Here is a 14,727-nt window from a genome sequence, read left to right on the forward strand (position 1 = left end):
GCGTCTATAGTGGACTTATTCCTGGTTAATTTTGCTACAGTATTAAATAGGAATCTAGGATTATTTTTGTTATCTTCTATTAGGGAGGAGAGATATGTTGATCTAGCAGCACTAAGAGCTTTTCTATACTTCAGGAAGCTCTCCTTCCACGCTAATTTGAACACTACCAATTTTGTTTGACGCCATTTACATTCCAATTTTTGAGCGGTCTGTTTTAATGTGCGAGTGTCATCATTATACCAGGCTGCTAATTTTTTGTCTCTGACTATTTTCCATTTAAGAGGAGCTACATTATCTAAGGTATGGCGGAACGTTGACTCTAAGCATTCAGTTGCCTGATCAAGTTCTGCAGGGGCTGACAGTGACCCAATCAAAGTTGATAACTCTGGGAGATCATTTATAAAGCTCCGTGCAGTAGTTGACATGAATATACGTTTAATACAGTAGCGTGGTGAGGTGCATATATTATTACTCAGACATATTTTGAATGAGATGAGATTATGATCTGAGATAACTTCAGACTGTGGAAGTATGACTATATTTTCTATGTTTAACCCGAATGTTAGTATTAGATCGAGGGTGTGACCACCATTATGGGTCGGTCCTGTGACATTCTGCTTAATCCCTACTGAATCTAAAATGGACAGAAATGCTGTTTTCAAAGGGCTTTCTGGGTTATCGAAGTGAATATTAAAATCTCCGACAACTAAAGCTTTGTTTAAGGAAATAACCAGATCTGAGATAAAATCTGCAAATTCAGAAAGAAACTCAGAATATGGCCCTGGGGGCCTGTAAATAATAAGTAACGGAATTACCTGTAACTGGGTAGACCTATTTTTTGAGGCTACATACACTATATTAGTATGAAGAACTTCAAATGTATTAAATTTATAACCAGGTTTTTGTGTTACACCTATCTCCTTCCATATCTTCTCGCAAAGTTTCCAGATGAGTGTTGTTTCGGTTTCTCCTGTTGCTTAACAAATCTCTGCCGGTATTTCATCTATTCCTGGTGATTTTCCATTTGAAAAGTTTTTCAGTGCATGTTTGACTTCTGCTTTGGTAGGTGATGGTTTTTCTTTCTGTATGTCTAGGTGTGGTTCTGGTGATGGCTTTCCATGTAAAGCCTTGTACAATCCTCAGCCCAGCATTTCTGGATGGCCTCCATCTCTGTAAGTATACCTTTGCTGTCGTTGATGACATCTGATCTTGCTGTCCACCTCCCAGTTATTTCCTTGAATAACTTGAATACCTTTTTTTAGGTTTCCTTTTTCTCGTTCCAGATCTTCACATTTGTTTTTCCAGAATTCTCACATGTCCCTTCTTGCCAGAGGTGTGATTCATATCACACCTCTGGTTAAATCTCAATATTGTTGATATGGTGAGTCTTGGTGCCATTTACTTAATATTTTTTAAGTTGTCAAAGGTAAAGTTTCCATCACTTGGTTTTCTGACATGATCTTCATGAGGGAAGATGTTTTGCATGTTTCATGCCAAGCTGCATTTTGTCTCATTAACTTCAGGTGAGACAGCGAGTGCTTATTGCTGCTAAAACATCTTGATAACAGGAACTAACTTGTTTTATGGATGTACCACAACATTAAATGGTAATAATTACATTTATAATAATCACATATCAAGCATAATCAGTTCATGAATTAAATTCAATGTCAGTGCTTCATCCTAAAGTCAAGGACGCGTTATCCTAATGGGCTTCATGGGCAGCTGCCCAGGGCCTCGGCCACTAGGGGGCCTCAGAGGTAGCGAGATCGGAAATGAAACGATATTTTCAGAAGTTTTGATCATATTGATAACATTTTTGATGCATTTTGCCACCCGTAAGGAAGCCCACCTTGTCCCGTCGCATAAATCACCTGTCATTGTCAATATGATCACTGTCCACCATGTCTTCACATGCTACACCAGATTGAGTTCAATGATTTAATTAATGACTTCGCTTTCCAGAAAAGTAGGAAAGTGCCCTTGTAAGTTGACCCATGGCTGTCAAACTGAATGCGCAAAGCTGTGTGCCACTGCTGTTTGGGACATTACGTGTGTGAAAGGATGAAATGTTTCACATAGCCTAACGTTTTGAGATTTATTTCTGAGAAGCAAGATATTTTTCTTTCTTTGTTATCGCTCTTTGTTTTCAAAAGTTAAAAGTCGCCTGGATTCCAAAATGAAAACGAACGGTTATATACCAAATGAATCCCTTACAAAAATTAACCATGGTTTTACTATGAAGACTAACCATGGTTTTACCATGGTTTATAGATCTTCATGGTTTTCATGGTTTTTTTGGGTAACCATGAAAACCATGGTTCATGACTATGGTTTAACCATGGTTTCACTATGGTCAATGTTAATGTATCTGGGCTGTTAATTGAGATCCTTCTCTACAGCATTGACTGTTGGATGAAAGCATGGTAATACTACAGTTAGTGCATCCTTTTAAAAACCATACTATCCCTTTTTAAACTAATTTCATAGTTACTATGACCTATTACACATACAACTATGATGCTACCACAGCTACTGCAGTACTATGGATAAACCACAGTAATGCTGTGGTTGGTTCATAGTACTTAGAATCACCATGAAATACCACAGTAGAACCATGGTTACTACCATGGATGAACCATAGTAATACTATGGTTGGTTCATAGTACTTAGAATCACCATGAGATACCATGGTAGAATCATAGTTACTACATAAAAACCATGGTAAAACCATGGTAGATTTTCTTAAGGGATGTTCTTGTTCTGAATACTAAAGAAACTGTTGTAGGCCTAGGTTATGTTCTTGACATGTTGTTCATTGGCTCACTCATTCAAAGGCTTCTTGAGGCTAAACTTAAGTTAACCAGACTTGTTAACCGTGATGTCTGATGGATTTTTTTCACCATGCAATTGCCTATTTCACCATTGCTTTTTCTCGATTAAATGGGTGATGATGGATATAAAGTTTTATCGTTCAATAGTATTTCTAATTGTGCCACTGTCATTATTTAAGTTTCTGTGTTAGACAGGCACGTCTGAGGGGGTGAATTTGCTGAGCGCAGTTGACAACAGGCGGGGGTGGGGCCTCGGGGGGGTGTCTGCCCAGGGCCTCGGCAAGGGTTAACGCGGCCCAGCCTAAAGTGTCCAGAAAGTGTAAAATTTGTACAATAAACACACACACACACACACACACACACACACACACTTATGAAGTTGGCTGAAGAGTTTATTGGTCAGCCTGGTCACAGATATGAAAACATTTCCTTTAAGACAAGTTGATTAGAGCAGGCAAATGTGATGGTAAAATTTGGAAGAGCTTTATTGCAGGACAAGAAGGGAAAATAAAGATCTCTATTAAGACAAAGTATTGAACTGGCCAAGCCACACAGATCTGTCTGGTGCAAAGAAGAACTCCAACGCTCAGACCCAGGTTACGCAGCACAGGGTCAGTCGGAGCATCAGGGTTAGAAGGCTGTGCTACTAGCCTAGGTAATTTTCAGGTCTTTGGACACCAACATGGCAGTGACAGGGTGCATTGCAGCACTATGCTCCTTGAAGGTCTTTACAGCCTCATCAGTGAACTTGGGAAAATTGTACACCTCCCTGATGAAAAAACAATAAGAGAGAGTCATTGACACAGACATTAATGCCAGCTCCAGTGTCAACACTTGGGAACATTCAGAAGTAAAACTGTTCAATTTTTCACCATTCAGAAACTCAAAGGACAGATGTTGTTGCATTTTACTTTTTGGAGAAATGACTGTTTATTGCTTCTCTAACATGCGGTTATTAGTTTTGCTTTGCTTCCACTTTGTGTTGTGCTCCATCACACCACGTGCTGTAGATTTTTTTCCCTTTTTGTTATAACTGCATGCCCTGTTGTGTTTTATTCATTACATGCATGATGCTATTGCTGATGCTCTTATTGCTAATATTGCTGCTAACTAATGTTGTTGAGCAAAATAGTGTTTGAACCATAGAAGCTTCAGAATGAGGTGCTACTGTGGCTCAAATTTTATCTGCCAAGGTCACTGATAAGATCTCTAATGTAACTGCTGCTTATTCAAAATACAATACAGCAGAATGAAAACATGCATTAAATATGGAGGACAACGAAAAGCTAAAAAGAGTTAAGAAACTCTAAAGACTCAGTGCATAACAGAACAAGAAAGTGTAGAAATGCATCCAGTTAAAAAAAAACTGGCAGATATACTGAGAAGGTAAAATGAGAGAACCAAATTCGTGAATAAGATTGGGAGGTGGGGCGACTGGTTGGGGCAGGAGACTGTTTTTGAGGATGTTCCTCAAGGCCTTTGAGCAAAGCATCAAGAGCCAAACAGAGATATGCAAAACAGGCTTTATTTTCTGGAACAATCCACGACAGGTCAACTCAAAAATCTTGTGTGCAGTAGGTAAGTAGAGGTGCATGAACAAAGCTGCACTGCAAAAAATAAAAATCTTAGGAAGTTTATTTGTCTATTTTCAAGTCAAAACATCTAGCCACCCTTATTATAAGACATAATTGCCCAACAAGCAAAACCTCATTTAGCTAGAAAGGCTAGTTTTTAGACAGTCCATCTTGAAAATCTTGTATAGACAAAATGTCTTGAAAAAGTCTTATTTGGAGCACCTTTGAAAATAAAACAAGTTTTTTTTAAAACAAGTAAGTACATTTTGGACATTTGTCAAATGCGGTTCATCTTGTTTCAAGAAAAAAAAAACAAGTATGCTTGTTTTGGGAATAAATGAACTTTACTGAAATCTTTGAATCTTAACGCACTGTTGCTTTGGCGTTGTGTAAGCACTGTAAGTCAAAATGCGTAGATGTTTTGTCAGCTCACATACCGGTATCCTAAGTTTACTGTGGCTGTTTTCTCAGTCATTCAGAGTGAGGTCCTTCTAGATGCTGTACACACTCTAGACCAGACAAGTGCCTTCAAAAAGGCTATGAGTTATTGGAGGACAAGTAAAGTGGTTTGTTTTTTTCCCACCCACTCGTGAGGTTTTTGTTAATGTGTATGAGGGGTTTACAAGATCAGGCACCAAACAAACAAACAAAACAAACAAATAGTCAGCGCCCCCAAAATGCATTGTTGCTTTGGCGTTGTGTAAGCACTGTAAGTCAAAATGCGTAGACGTTTGGTCACCTTGCATATCTTTAGTTTACTGCGACTGTTTACTCGGTCATTCAGATTGAGCTCCTTCTAGATGCTGTACATACTCTAGACCAGACAAGTGCCTTCAAAAAGTTTATGAGTGAGTGGAGGGCGTTTTAGTGAGGTCTTTTTGGAATGCTGTGAGTTAAGTTCAGTGTTTTTTTTTTTTTTGTGCCTGATCTTGTAAACCCCTCTTATAGTCAGTGCCCCCAAAATGCACTGTTACTTTGGTGTTGTGTAAGCACTGTAAGTCAAAATGCATAGACTTGTTTTTTATTTTTTGGTGCCTGAGGTCCTGGGGAAGTGAAATCTTAAGAGATGTTTTAATGTTTGAATGTTGAAATGGAAAAAAAAAATAAACTTGTTGCAATGCTACACATGTCGTCAACTTGATTCAAGATGGTCTCTGGTCTCATATCTAGAGTATTTTACTAATTACAGGTCACAAAAGGAGAATCTTTTAAGCTAGCAATGCTTAGTTGTAGAATTTAACAATCCGAATATTAGTATATTTATCTTAAATTCAGTTTTTACTGCTAAGACTTTGTCATGAATTTAACTGAAATACCATTAAAATGAAATAAATAAAAATGACTTGAATGGTTAAATGTAAGAAGTACGATCTTATAAGAACTATTTTGATTATTTTGAGTTAATCAGATCTCGCATAAGTTCCCCAATCTTATTTTGGAATTATTTCATCTAAAAACACGTTAGATTTTTCATCTTACTTTAAGAAATCTTACCAAGTCAAATTTGACTAGTTCCATTGGCAGATTTTTTTTCATCTGATTCAAGCAAATATGCTTTGTTTTAATCTTTTATTTCTTATTTTTGAAAGGCCATTTTTTGCAGTGTGTAGACAGTAATTTAAGATAACGTGCATTAAATTAGGCTGCTATAAGTGCAGAACATTATCAAGCTTTGAGATCAGGAGTTGTCACAACACTGTACAGGAAGCAAGCAACAACTGCAATACATCCTTTCTTTGGTGAAATCTAAAACCCAAAGTATTTCAAAAGCAAACTGGCAGCAATCTCTAATTATAAATCCACCACAAGAGCAGGCAGTTTCACTACTGTGGTCACTGTGGATCAAACCAAAAGTCAACCAACATTCAATGATACTTCAGACTCCTCACATGATGTTTGTTTAGTGGAAAAGATTGTGTTTAATCTGTACAAAGACCATCATAGCAAAGAGAAATCAAGTGCATCATAGAAAAGCACTGTAAAGAGATCTCTAGCTCTGTAAAAGCCTGATGTAGTAACTGTAGATGAAATTTTAAGAACAGGCGGTCGAAAGAAAGTCAAGAGCAGCAGTGAAAGTAACCCATGTGAAATACATTGATTCACTATTGTACTCGTAACGGACGAGTCTGCGCCTAGATATACAACCCCGATTCCAAATAAGTTGGGACAAAGTACAAATTGTAAATAAAAACGGAATGCAATGATGTGGAAGTTTCAAAATTCCATATTTTATTCAGAATAGAACATAGATGACATATCAAATGTTTAAACTGAAAAAATGTATCACTTAAAGAGAAAAATTAGGTGATTTTAAATTTCATGACAACAACACATCTCAAAAAAGTTGGGACAAGGCCATGTTTACCACTGTGAGACATCCCCTTTTCTCTTTACAACAGTCTGTAAACGTCTGGGGACTGAGGAGACAAGTTGCTCAAGTTTAGGGATAGGAATGTTCACCCATTCTTGTCTGATGTAGGATTCTAGTTGCTCAACTGTCTTAGGTCTTTTTTGTCGTATCTTCCGTTTTATGATGCACCAAATGTTTTCTGTGGGTGAAAGATCTGGACTGCAGGCTGGCCAGTTCAGTACCCGGACCCTTCTTCTACGCAGCCATGATGCTGTAATTGATGCAGTATGTGGTTTGGCATTGTCATGTTGGAAAATGCAAGGTCTTCCCTGAAAGAGACGTCGTCTGGATGGGAGCATATGTTGCTCTAGAACCTGGATATACCTTTCAGCATTGATGGGGTCTTTCCAGATGTGTAAGCTGCCCATGCCACACGCACTAATGCAACCCCATACCATCAGAGATGCAGGCTTCTGAACTGAGCGCTGAAAACAACTTGAGTCGTCCTTCTCCTCTTTAGTCCGAATGACACGGCGTCCCTGATTTCCATAAAGAACTTCAAATTTTGATTCGTCAGACCACAGAACAGTTTTCCACTTTGCCACGGTCCATTTTAAATGAGCCTTGGCCCAGAGAAGACGTCTGCGCTTCTGGATCATGTTTAGATACGGCTTCTTCTTTGAACTATAGAGTTTTAGCTGGCAACGATGGATGGCACGGTGAATTGTGTTCACAGATAACGTTCTCTGGAAATATTTCTGAGCCCATTTTGTGATTTCCAATACAGAAGCATGCCTGTATGTGATGCAGTGCCGTCTAAGGGCCCGAAGATCACGGGCACCCAGTATGGTTTTCCGGCCTTGACCCTTACGCACAGAGATTCTTCCAGATTCTCTGAATCTTTTGATGATATTATGCACTGTAGATGATGGTATGTTCAAACTCTTTGCAATTTTACACTGTCGAACTCCTTTCTGATATTGCTCCACTATTTGTCGGCACAGAATTAGGGGGATTGGTGAACCTCTTCCCATCTTTACTTCTGAGAGCCGCTGCCACTCCAAGATGCTCTTTTTATACCCAGTCATGTTAATGACCTATTGCCAATTGACCTAATGAGTTGCAATTTGGTCCTCCAGCTGTTCCTTTTTTTGTACCTTTAACTTTTCCAGCCTCTTATTGCCCCTGTCCCAACTTTTTTTGAGATGTGTTGCTGTCATGAAATTTCAAATGAGCCAATATTTGGCATGAAATTTCAAAATGTCTCACTTTCGACATCTGATATGTTGTCTATGTTCTATTGTGAATACAATATCAGTTTTTGAGATTTGTAAGTTATTGCATTCCGTTTTTATTTACAATTTGTACTTTGTCCCAACTTTTTTGGAATCGGGGTTGTACATGGCTCAAAGGACAGAACATTGAAACGGGTGAAGGATTCAAAGGGCTTTGTACAATATCTTAATTTAATATTTTTGAATGTTTCCTGAACACTGGAAGTTAAAATATGTACAGACAATTATGTTTACTGTACATGTATTCCAAAGATTCAGGTTTACTATGATATGTTTGCTGTATACATATTCAAAGTGAACCATTTTAAATTTAATGTTGGGGTTTATTTAATTTTTCAAAACATTTCCCACAGTTAAAAAAAAATTTAAAAGAAGAAAGTTTGACCACTTAACCACTTAATGACTCTTATTACTCTTCACTGATTTCATGTACTTGATTTTTAAAGCTTTTGGCACCAAGTACCGTAGTTCTGGAACAATAACTCACTCAAATGACCAGTCCGTCTGCTGCCAATCCTCATAGTTGAGGGTCGGCAATCCAGGAAGCTAGCTTCCTCAAATTCTCTTGGGTGATTATAGCACACCAGATGGACCCAAACCCTCATCTGGTGGTGGGTACGCATACACACCTATGGGCAATTTAGAGTAGCCAGTTGACCTAATCTGCATGTATTTGGACTGTGGGAGAAAACTCACACAGGCAGGAGGAGAACATACAAACTCCACACAGAAAGGTCCGTGTTGGTTGCTGGGCTCAAACCCAGAACCTTCTCGCTGTGAGGCGACAGCACTAACCACTGCATGAACGTGCTGTCTTCTGGGTAGTACACAAATGTAAATAAGAAACTGAAGTAAATTTCTCAACTATGGAGATATTAAAATACAGTTTCTACTTTATTTATCAGATTTCATCATTTTAATCTTTTACGTTAATGCAAGTATTGTTTTGTTTTCACATTAAATACTACGGTTATACTTTATAAGAGTACAGACTCTTCGCCTTTGACCCTACTTCATGTAGTAATGCTTTCCATTGCCCCAAGTTACCTGAAGAGCGGGCGTGTGAACTTCATCCTGCCTTGCTCTGTGGCCATCTTCAGAGCCAGAGGAACGGCCTCCTCCCACTTCGCTTTGACACACAAACGCAGCCACCTTCACGCACGCACGCACGCACATACACACACACCAAAAATAGCTCTCACCTTTAAATGTACATTATGGTAGCATTAGTCTGACAGGTCATCTGTGATTCTTTACTATATCAGTGAGTTCCTATTGTAGGTTTTTAAGGTAATTTTAAATGTGTATATTGGTGTTTGCATAAAATGTTATTTGTAATACTGTACATGTTTTTTGTAAGAAAAATAATACCCCTTATGATCTTGAGTACAGAATACCCAAGTGTCAGAGTAAGAACCAAAGATGAAAACACATTTAAATGATTTAAAAAAAAATCCCCGTCTAACAAATCAATATAAATTATTTTTAATGGATTGGATCTGAAGAAAAAAAATTATATGAATGCACTATTTGAGAATAAGAGCTTGAGGCCTAGGTATAAATAAATCACTCTTCTGTATAAAAAAGCCGTACTTTCTGAATCTCAATTCTTGAGCACAACACTCAGTGTACAGCCTCTTCAGCAAGCAGCCCCAACCCCACCCAAATACATCAGCAGTCACAATCTGTTCTGTTTACCTGACACGAATCTCAGCATTTCGGACACTGTTGAAGTTGTACACCTCCTGCATTCTCTTAACATGAGAGACAGGAAGAGGGTCCTGAAGAAAACACAGAGAGAGAGAGAGAGAGAGAATACACAGAGACCCCAGACATACGGTACATGACGTGCAGTCAGTGTAAATGAAGATTAATTATTTTTTAGATTGTTAAAATGTAGTAATAGTATTAGTGTAGGTCTCAGTACCTCATGTACCAGCAGAGCCAGGAACTCAATTAGCTGATGAGAGGAAAGCTGCTTTATATCAGCCTCACTGAAGCCTGACAGATCTGCATCTTTAGCCTACCAATTCACACACACACACACACAATCTTTTACATACATACATTTTACTTCACAGCATTTATTTGCAAGTACCCAAGACTTTTACACAGTATTGTACATTCTATAGCAAAAGAAGGAGTAGTTTACCTTCACCCATCTCTGGGCCAGTGCAATGCAGGCATCTGCCAGAGTGGTGTCATACCTGAGCAAGGACAGTGTTTAGATGTCAAGCATATAGACACAGTGAACTACATGCATGCACAGAGAGAGAGAGAGAACAAACACAAAACTTTGCTTACTTTGGCTTGACAGGGGCCATTCCTGGAGTGTGCATCCATGCGTTCCACTCCACTTTATTTAAGATGTCCACCTGACACGGAGCAACACAGAAACAAGACAAAGTTAAGTTAGACCTCTCAGTTACAAAAAAAAAAAAACATCTGAGATATGTTTTCTGGAAGAATATAAAATGTCTCTGCGTTGTTGCCACCCCCGTTACCTCTGCAACTCTACTCCTGAAACTATGACAAGAAAGAGAAATTGATCCTGGTTCGTGTATTAAACAGGCCCTCAGTCTTGTACAGGCAAGTACGTCTCACCTTGTCTCTGAAGTAGGTGAACAGGTAGTTTTTCCAATCATCTGTGGTCACACTGTTGTAGGCAAACCTCTGGATGTAGGACTTCACAAAGCCCATAAACACATCTGTACATGGCATAAGAGACACAAAGATGTTCTTTGCATAGGTTTATAAAGTCCTCAGTAAGTATACATCTCATCTCATTATCTCTAGCCGCTTTATCCTGTTCTACAGGGTCGCAGGCAAGCTGGAGCCTATCCCAGCTGACTACGGGCGAAAGGCGGGGTACACCCTGGACAAGTCGCCAGGTCATCACAGGGCTGACACAGACACAGACAACCATTCACACTCACATTCACACCTACGGTCAATTTAGAGTCACCAGTTAACCTAACCTGCATGTCTTTGGACTGTGGGGGAAACCGGAGCACCCGGAGGAAACCCATGCGGACACAGGGAGAACATGCAAACTCCGCACAGAAAGGCCCTCGCCAGCCACGGGGCTCGAACCCAGGACCTTCTTGCTGTGAGGCGACAGCGCTTACCACTACACCACTGTGCCGCCGTAAGTATATAATTTTATACTGAAATAATTATCACATAAATATCACAACACTCTTTGTCCAAATGTATACAGACATCTGACCATCACACCCATCCATATGTGGACCTTCCCCAAATTTTTGCCACAAAGCTGTAAGCATACAATTGTTGAGAATATCTTTGTATGTTGTACTTTCCTTCACTGGAACCTTGGGGCTTAAACCTGTTACAGCATGACAATGCACCTGTGCACAAAGTCAGATCCATGAAGACTTAGTTTGCCAAGGTTGGTGTGGAAAATCCGTATGTCCTGCACAGAGCCCTGTCCTCGGAGGCCCGTCCTCAGAGCCCCATCCTCAACCCATTTGGGGAGAACTGGAATGACGACTGTGCCCCAGGCCTCCTCACCCAACATTAGTGCCTGACCTCCCTAATGCTGTTGTGAGCAAAACCCCACAGCCACACTCCAAAATCTAGTGGAAAGCCTTCCCAGAAACATGGAGGTTGTTATAAGAGCAAAGAGGGGACCAAGGCTATATTAATGTACATGGCTTTGGAATGGGATGTTCATCAAGCATAAATGGGTGTGATGGTCAGGTGTCCGATAGTATTAGCCATATAATGTATATGCTATTGTGTGTGTCTCTACCTGGGCCTCCCATCAGTTCTTCCAGATGGTAGAGGAGAGCGAAACCTTTCTCATAAGGCACAGAGGAGAAACATTCATCAGGGTCGACACCTTCCAGGTTTGGCACCAAGTTAGTATTGACATTATTTTCTCCAAAATGGTTCACCTGCAAAAACACCACCACGCAGTCAGTTAGTTGTTTTGTCTACTTTCCATTTTGTGTGTGTAAGATCAGAGTTTTGTTAGATGGGTTAAACTATCTATGCAAGGCTCATGGATACCCAACTACTCCATTAATCACAAGCTAAAGTTCATTTGATGTACTTGTGTAAAGGTATTAGTGCTGAAGGACATAAGCAGGTACATCGGTATATATGTGTCTTACAGACTCCTGTAGCTCTTTCCAACCTCCCATCGCTTTAAACTGTCTGAACTGCTCTCCCTCCATCACTCTGCCAATCATTCTCTCCAGATACACAGTGTGTCCCTCATTCAACCTACAAAGAGTCAAAGACATACAAGGGTCAAAGATAAATACGTTTCTTACGATAGCCAAAAAAGTCTTTTTTTTTTTTCTAAAGGACATTCAATGCTAGCAATATTCTGCCAACTTTTATTTGACAGTCTTTCATTTTAGATCATAAATTTTCTATGAAGATGATTTTCTCCATGTAAACGGCAACCAGATGGATGATTATATACAACTTTGGTGCACTTCAGTGGTAAAAACTGCAGCGCTGTTTCTACACAAAAAGGATATTTCAGAAAAAAGTCCTTAATCATCTGTACAAGCAAAGTGATTCTGAAGCTGTTGGAGATGAAAAGTCAATATTACTGAATAATAATGACAGATAGTAAGGAGGAAATACCAAAATGATGCACCTCAGAATTTATTACAGATTTGAACACTGCTCAGCTGTGCTATGTGCCTTGTGCAGCATCAGTTCAGGCAAATAGCCCTTTTCCAACGACATGGTGCTGATGCCGGTACCCAATCTACAACCAGTTCTATGCATTTCAACCAAAAAAAAAAAAGACTGGTGCCAAAATGCGGACACTGGTACAGCACCACAAAATTGCTGGCCCCAAACTTGGAACCGCTGATTTCAGTCGCTATGGGAGGAGCTACCACAAGAAATTCGCCGCCATTTTGATAAACCTGAACACTTTCTTGACATTATAAAACAGGAGGCTTCTCGAAAGCAATGAAAAGTCGACCTATCAGTGATTTTTGTTCCTCCATAAACTGTTCTGTGTTCCTCTGCCTAACTGGGCGTGTGTGTTTATTTATTTTTCACCTCTCTCTGCCATGGGACAGCTCAGCACTACAGACTGTGCCTTTTGCTCAAAGTTGCATATGGTTTCATTTGGAAAACAGCGGCTTTTAGCGGCAGACAGAGTCCGGTACAGGTTGGTGGAGAGTGCAGTGGAAAGTCGTGCGTGTGATTCCAGGCGGGGTTGAAGTTCATAGCACTGCTCACGTTTCGCCACAGTCGGAAATGTGGAAGCAAGCAAAAGAAGCAGGCTTTATTTTTTACACTCTCTTCCTTTTCTGTCTGCATCTTCTTTTTTTTCCTTTTTACACACACACACACACACACACACACACACACACACACGCAGACACTGCGATCACAAGTAAACAGACACATGCAGGTTCGAGATACAAGACTTATCCATAAATGTTACCCTGGTAACATTTCAACTTATGCTACATAGCATTCGGTTCTTAAACCTGTCGAAATGTGAGCCAGTTCTCAAAAGGCACCAAGGCAGGACTGGCTCCACACCGGCACCGTCCTGGTGGTGAAGAGCTGAGAGAACCATATTAAGTCCAGTACCACTGACTTACAACTTGTTGGAACTACCGTATTTCATCATAACATGCATGTTTGATTATCCGATTTTTTTTTTGTTCACATGCATAGAAGAACTTCTCATCTGGGACTGTCTTTAAACCTTTATTTGAATTATTTTAGATGTGTATTTGCATTCTTCTCTTTTGTATATCACAGACGCTATTAAAAATTGAATGCTGCACAAGATGCATGAACTGTGCTCAGGTTATCTATAATGAATTGAAAACATAAGCAGCAGCGTAGCACAACTCTGAATAGAAAGATCTTTTCCAGCATAAATACTGAAGTAAATTTTAAACCTTTAAGCCCCTACGCATGTTCTATATCGGTGCTATAAAATATATAGCTTACATATTTTATAGCACAGCACTGAACAGTTGAACAAAATGTCAGTTTGCATTTAAAAACCAAAAATTACCCTCAAATAAGAAAGGAGTTATAATTACTGATCAGATTTCATATGATATCTACAACCCCGATTCCAAAAAAGTTGGGACAAAGTACAAATTGTAAATAAAAACGGAATGCAATGATGTGGAAGTTTCAAAATTCCATATTTTATTCAGAATAGAACATAGATGACATATCAAATGTTTAAACTGAGAAAATGTATCATTTAAAGAGAAAAACTAGGTGATTTTAAATTTCATGACAACAACACATCTCAAAAAAGTTGGGACAAGGCCATGTTTACCACTGTGAGACATCCCCTTTTCTCTTTACAGCAGTCTGTAAACGTCTGGGGACTGAGGAGACAAGTTGCTCAAGTTTAGGGATAGGAATGTTAACCCATTCTTGTCTAATGTAGGATTCTAGTTGCTCAACTGTCTTAGGTCTTTTTTGTCGTATCTTCCGTTTTATGATGCACCAAATGTTTTCTAAGGGTGAAAGATCTGGACTGCAGGCTGGCCAGTTCAGTACCCGGACCCTTCTTCTACGCAGCCATGATGCTGTAATTGATGCAGTATGTGGTTTGGCATTGTCATGTTGGAAAATGCAAGGTCTTCCCTGAAAGAAACGTCGTTTGGATGGGAGCATATGTTGCTCTAGAACCTGGATAT

The 14,727-nt window shown here is 39.5% G+C and overlaps 1 protein-coding gene across 2 annotated transcripts in view; it reads right to left on the reverse strand.

Annotated features, from left to right (window-relative positions):
- Positions 1 to 3,205: 3,205 nt before the first annotated feature.
- Positions 3,206 to 14,727, reverse strand: part of lta4h (leukotriene A4 hydrolase) — a 28,975-nt gene continuing 17,453 nt past the window's right edge. For both annotated transcript variants that reach the window (XM_060903211.1, XM_060903210.1), the window contains 9 exons: positions 12,193 to 12,304; positions 11,829 to 11,973; positions 10,658 to 10,761; positions 10,358 to 10,428; positions 10,206 to 10,260; positions 9,981 to 10,076; positions 9,752 to 9,834; positions 9,101 to 9,205; positions 3,206 to 3,603 (listed from right to left, as the gene is read on the reverse strand). In XM_060903211.1, coding sequence (XP_060759194.1) covers positions 3,486 to 3,603; positions 9,101 to 9,205; positions 9,752 to 9,834; positions 9,981 to 10,076; positions 10,206 to 10,260; positions 10,358 to 10,428; positions 10,658 to 10,761; positions 11,829 to 11,973; positions 12,193 to 12,304 — 889 coding nt within the window. In that variant the 3' untranslated portion in view covers positions 3,206 to 3,485. The remainder of the gene's footprint in view (positions 3,604 to 9,100; positions 9,206 to 9,751; positions 9,835 to 9,980; positions 10,077 to 10,205; positions 10,261 to 10,357; positions 10,429 to 10,657; positions 10,762 to 11,828; positions 11,974 to 12,192; positions 12,305 to 14,727) is intronic.

This window comes from Neoarius graeffei, chromosome 21 (assembly GCF_027579695.1).
Source record: "Neoarius graeffei isolate fNeoGra1 chromosome 21, fNeoGra1.pri, whole genome shotgun sequence".
Classification (NCBI taxonomy): Eukaryota; Metazoa; Chordata; class Actinopteri; order Siluriformes; family Ariidae; genus Neoarius; species Neoarius graeffei.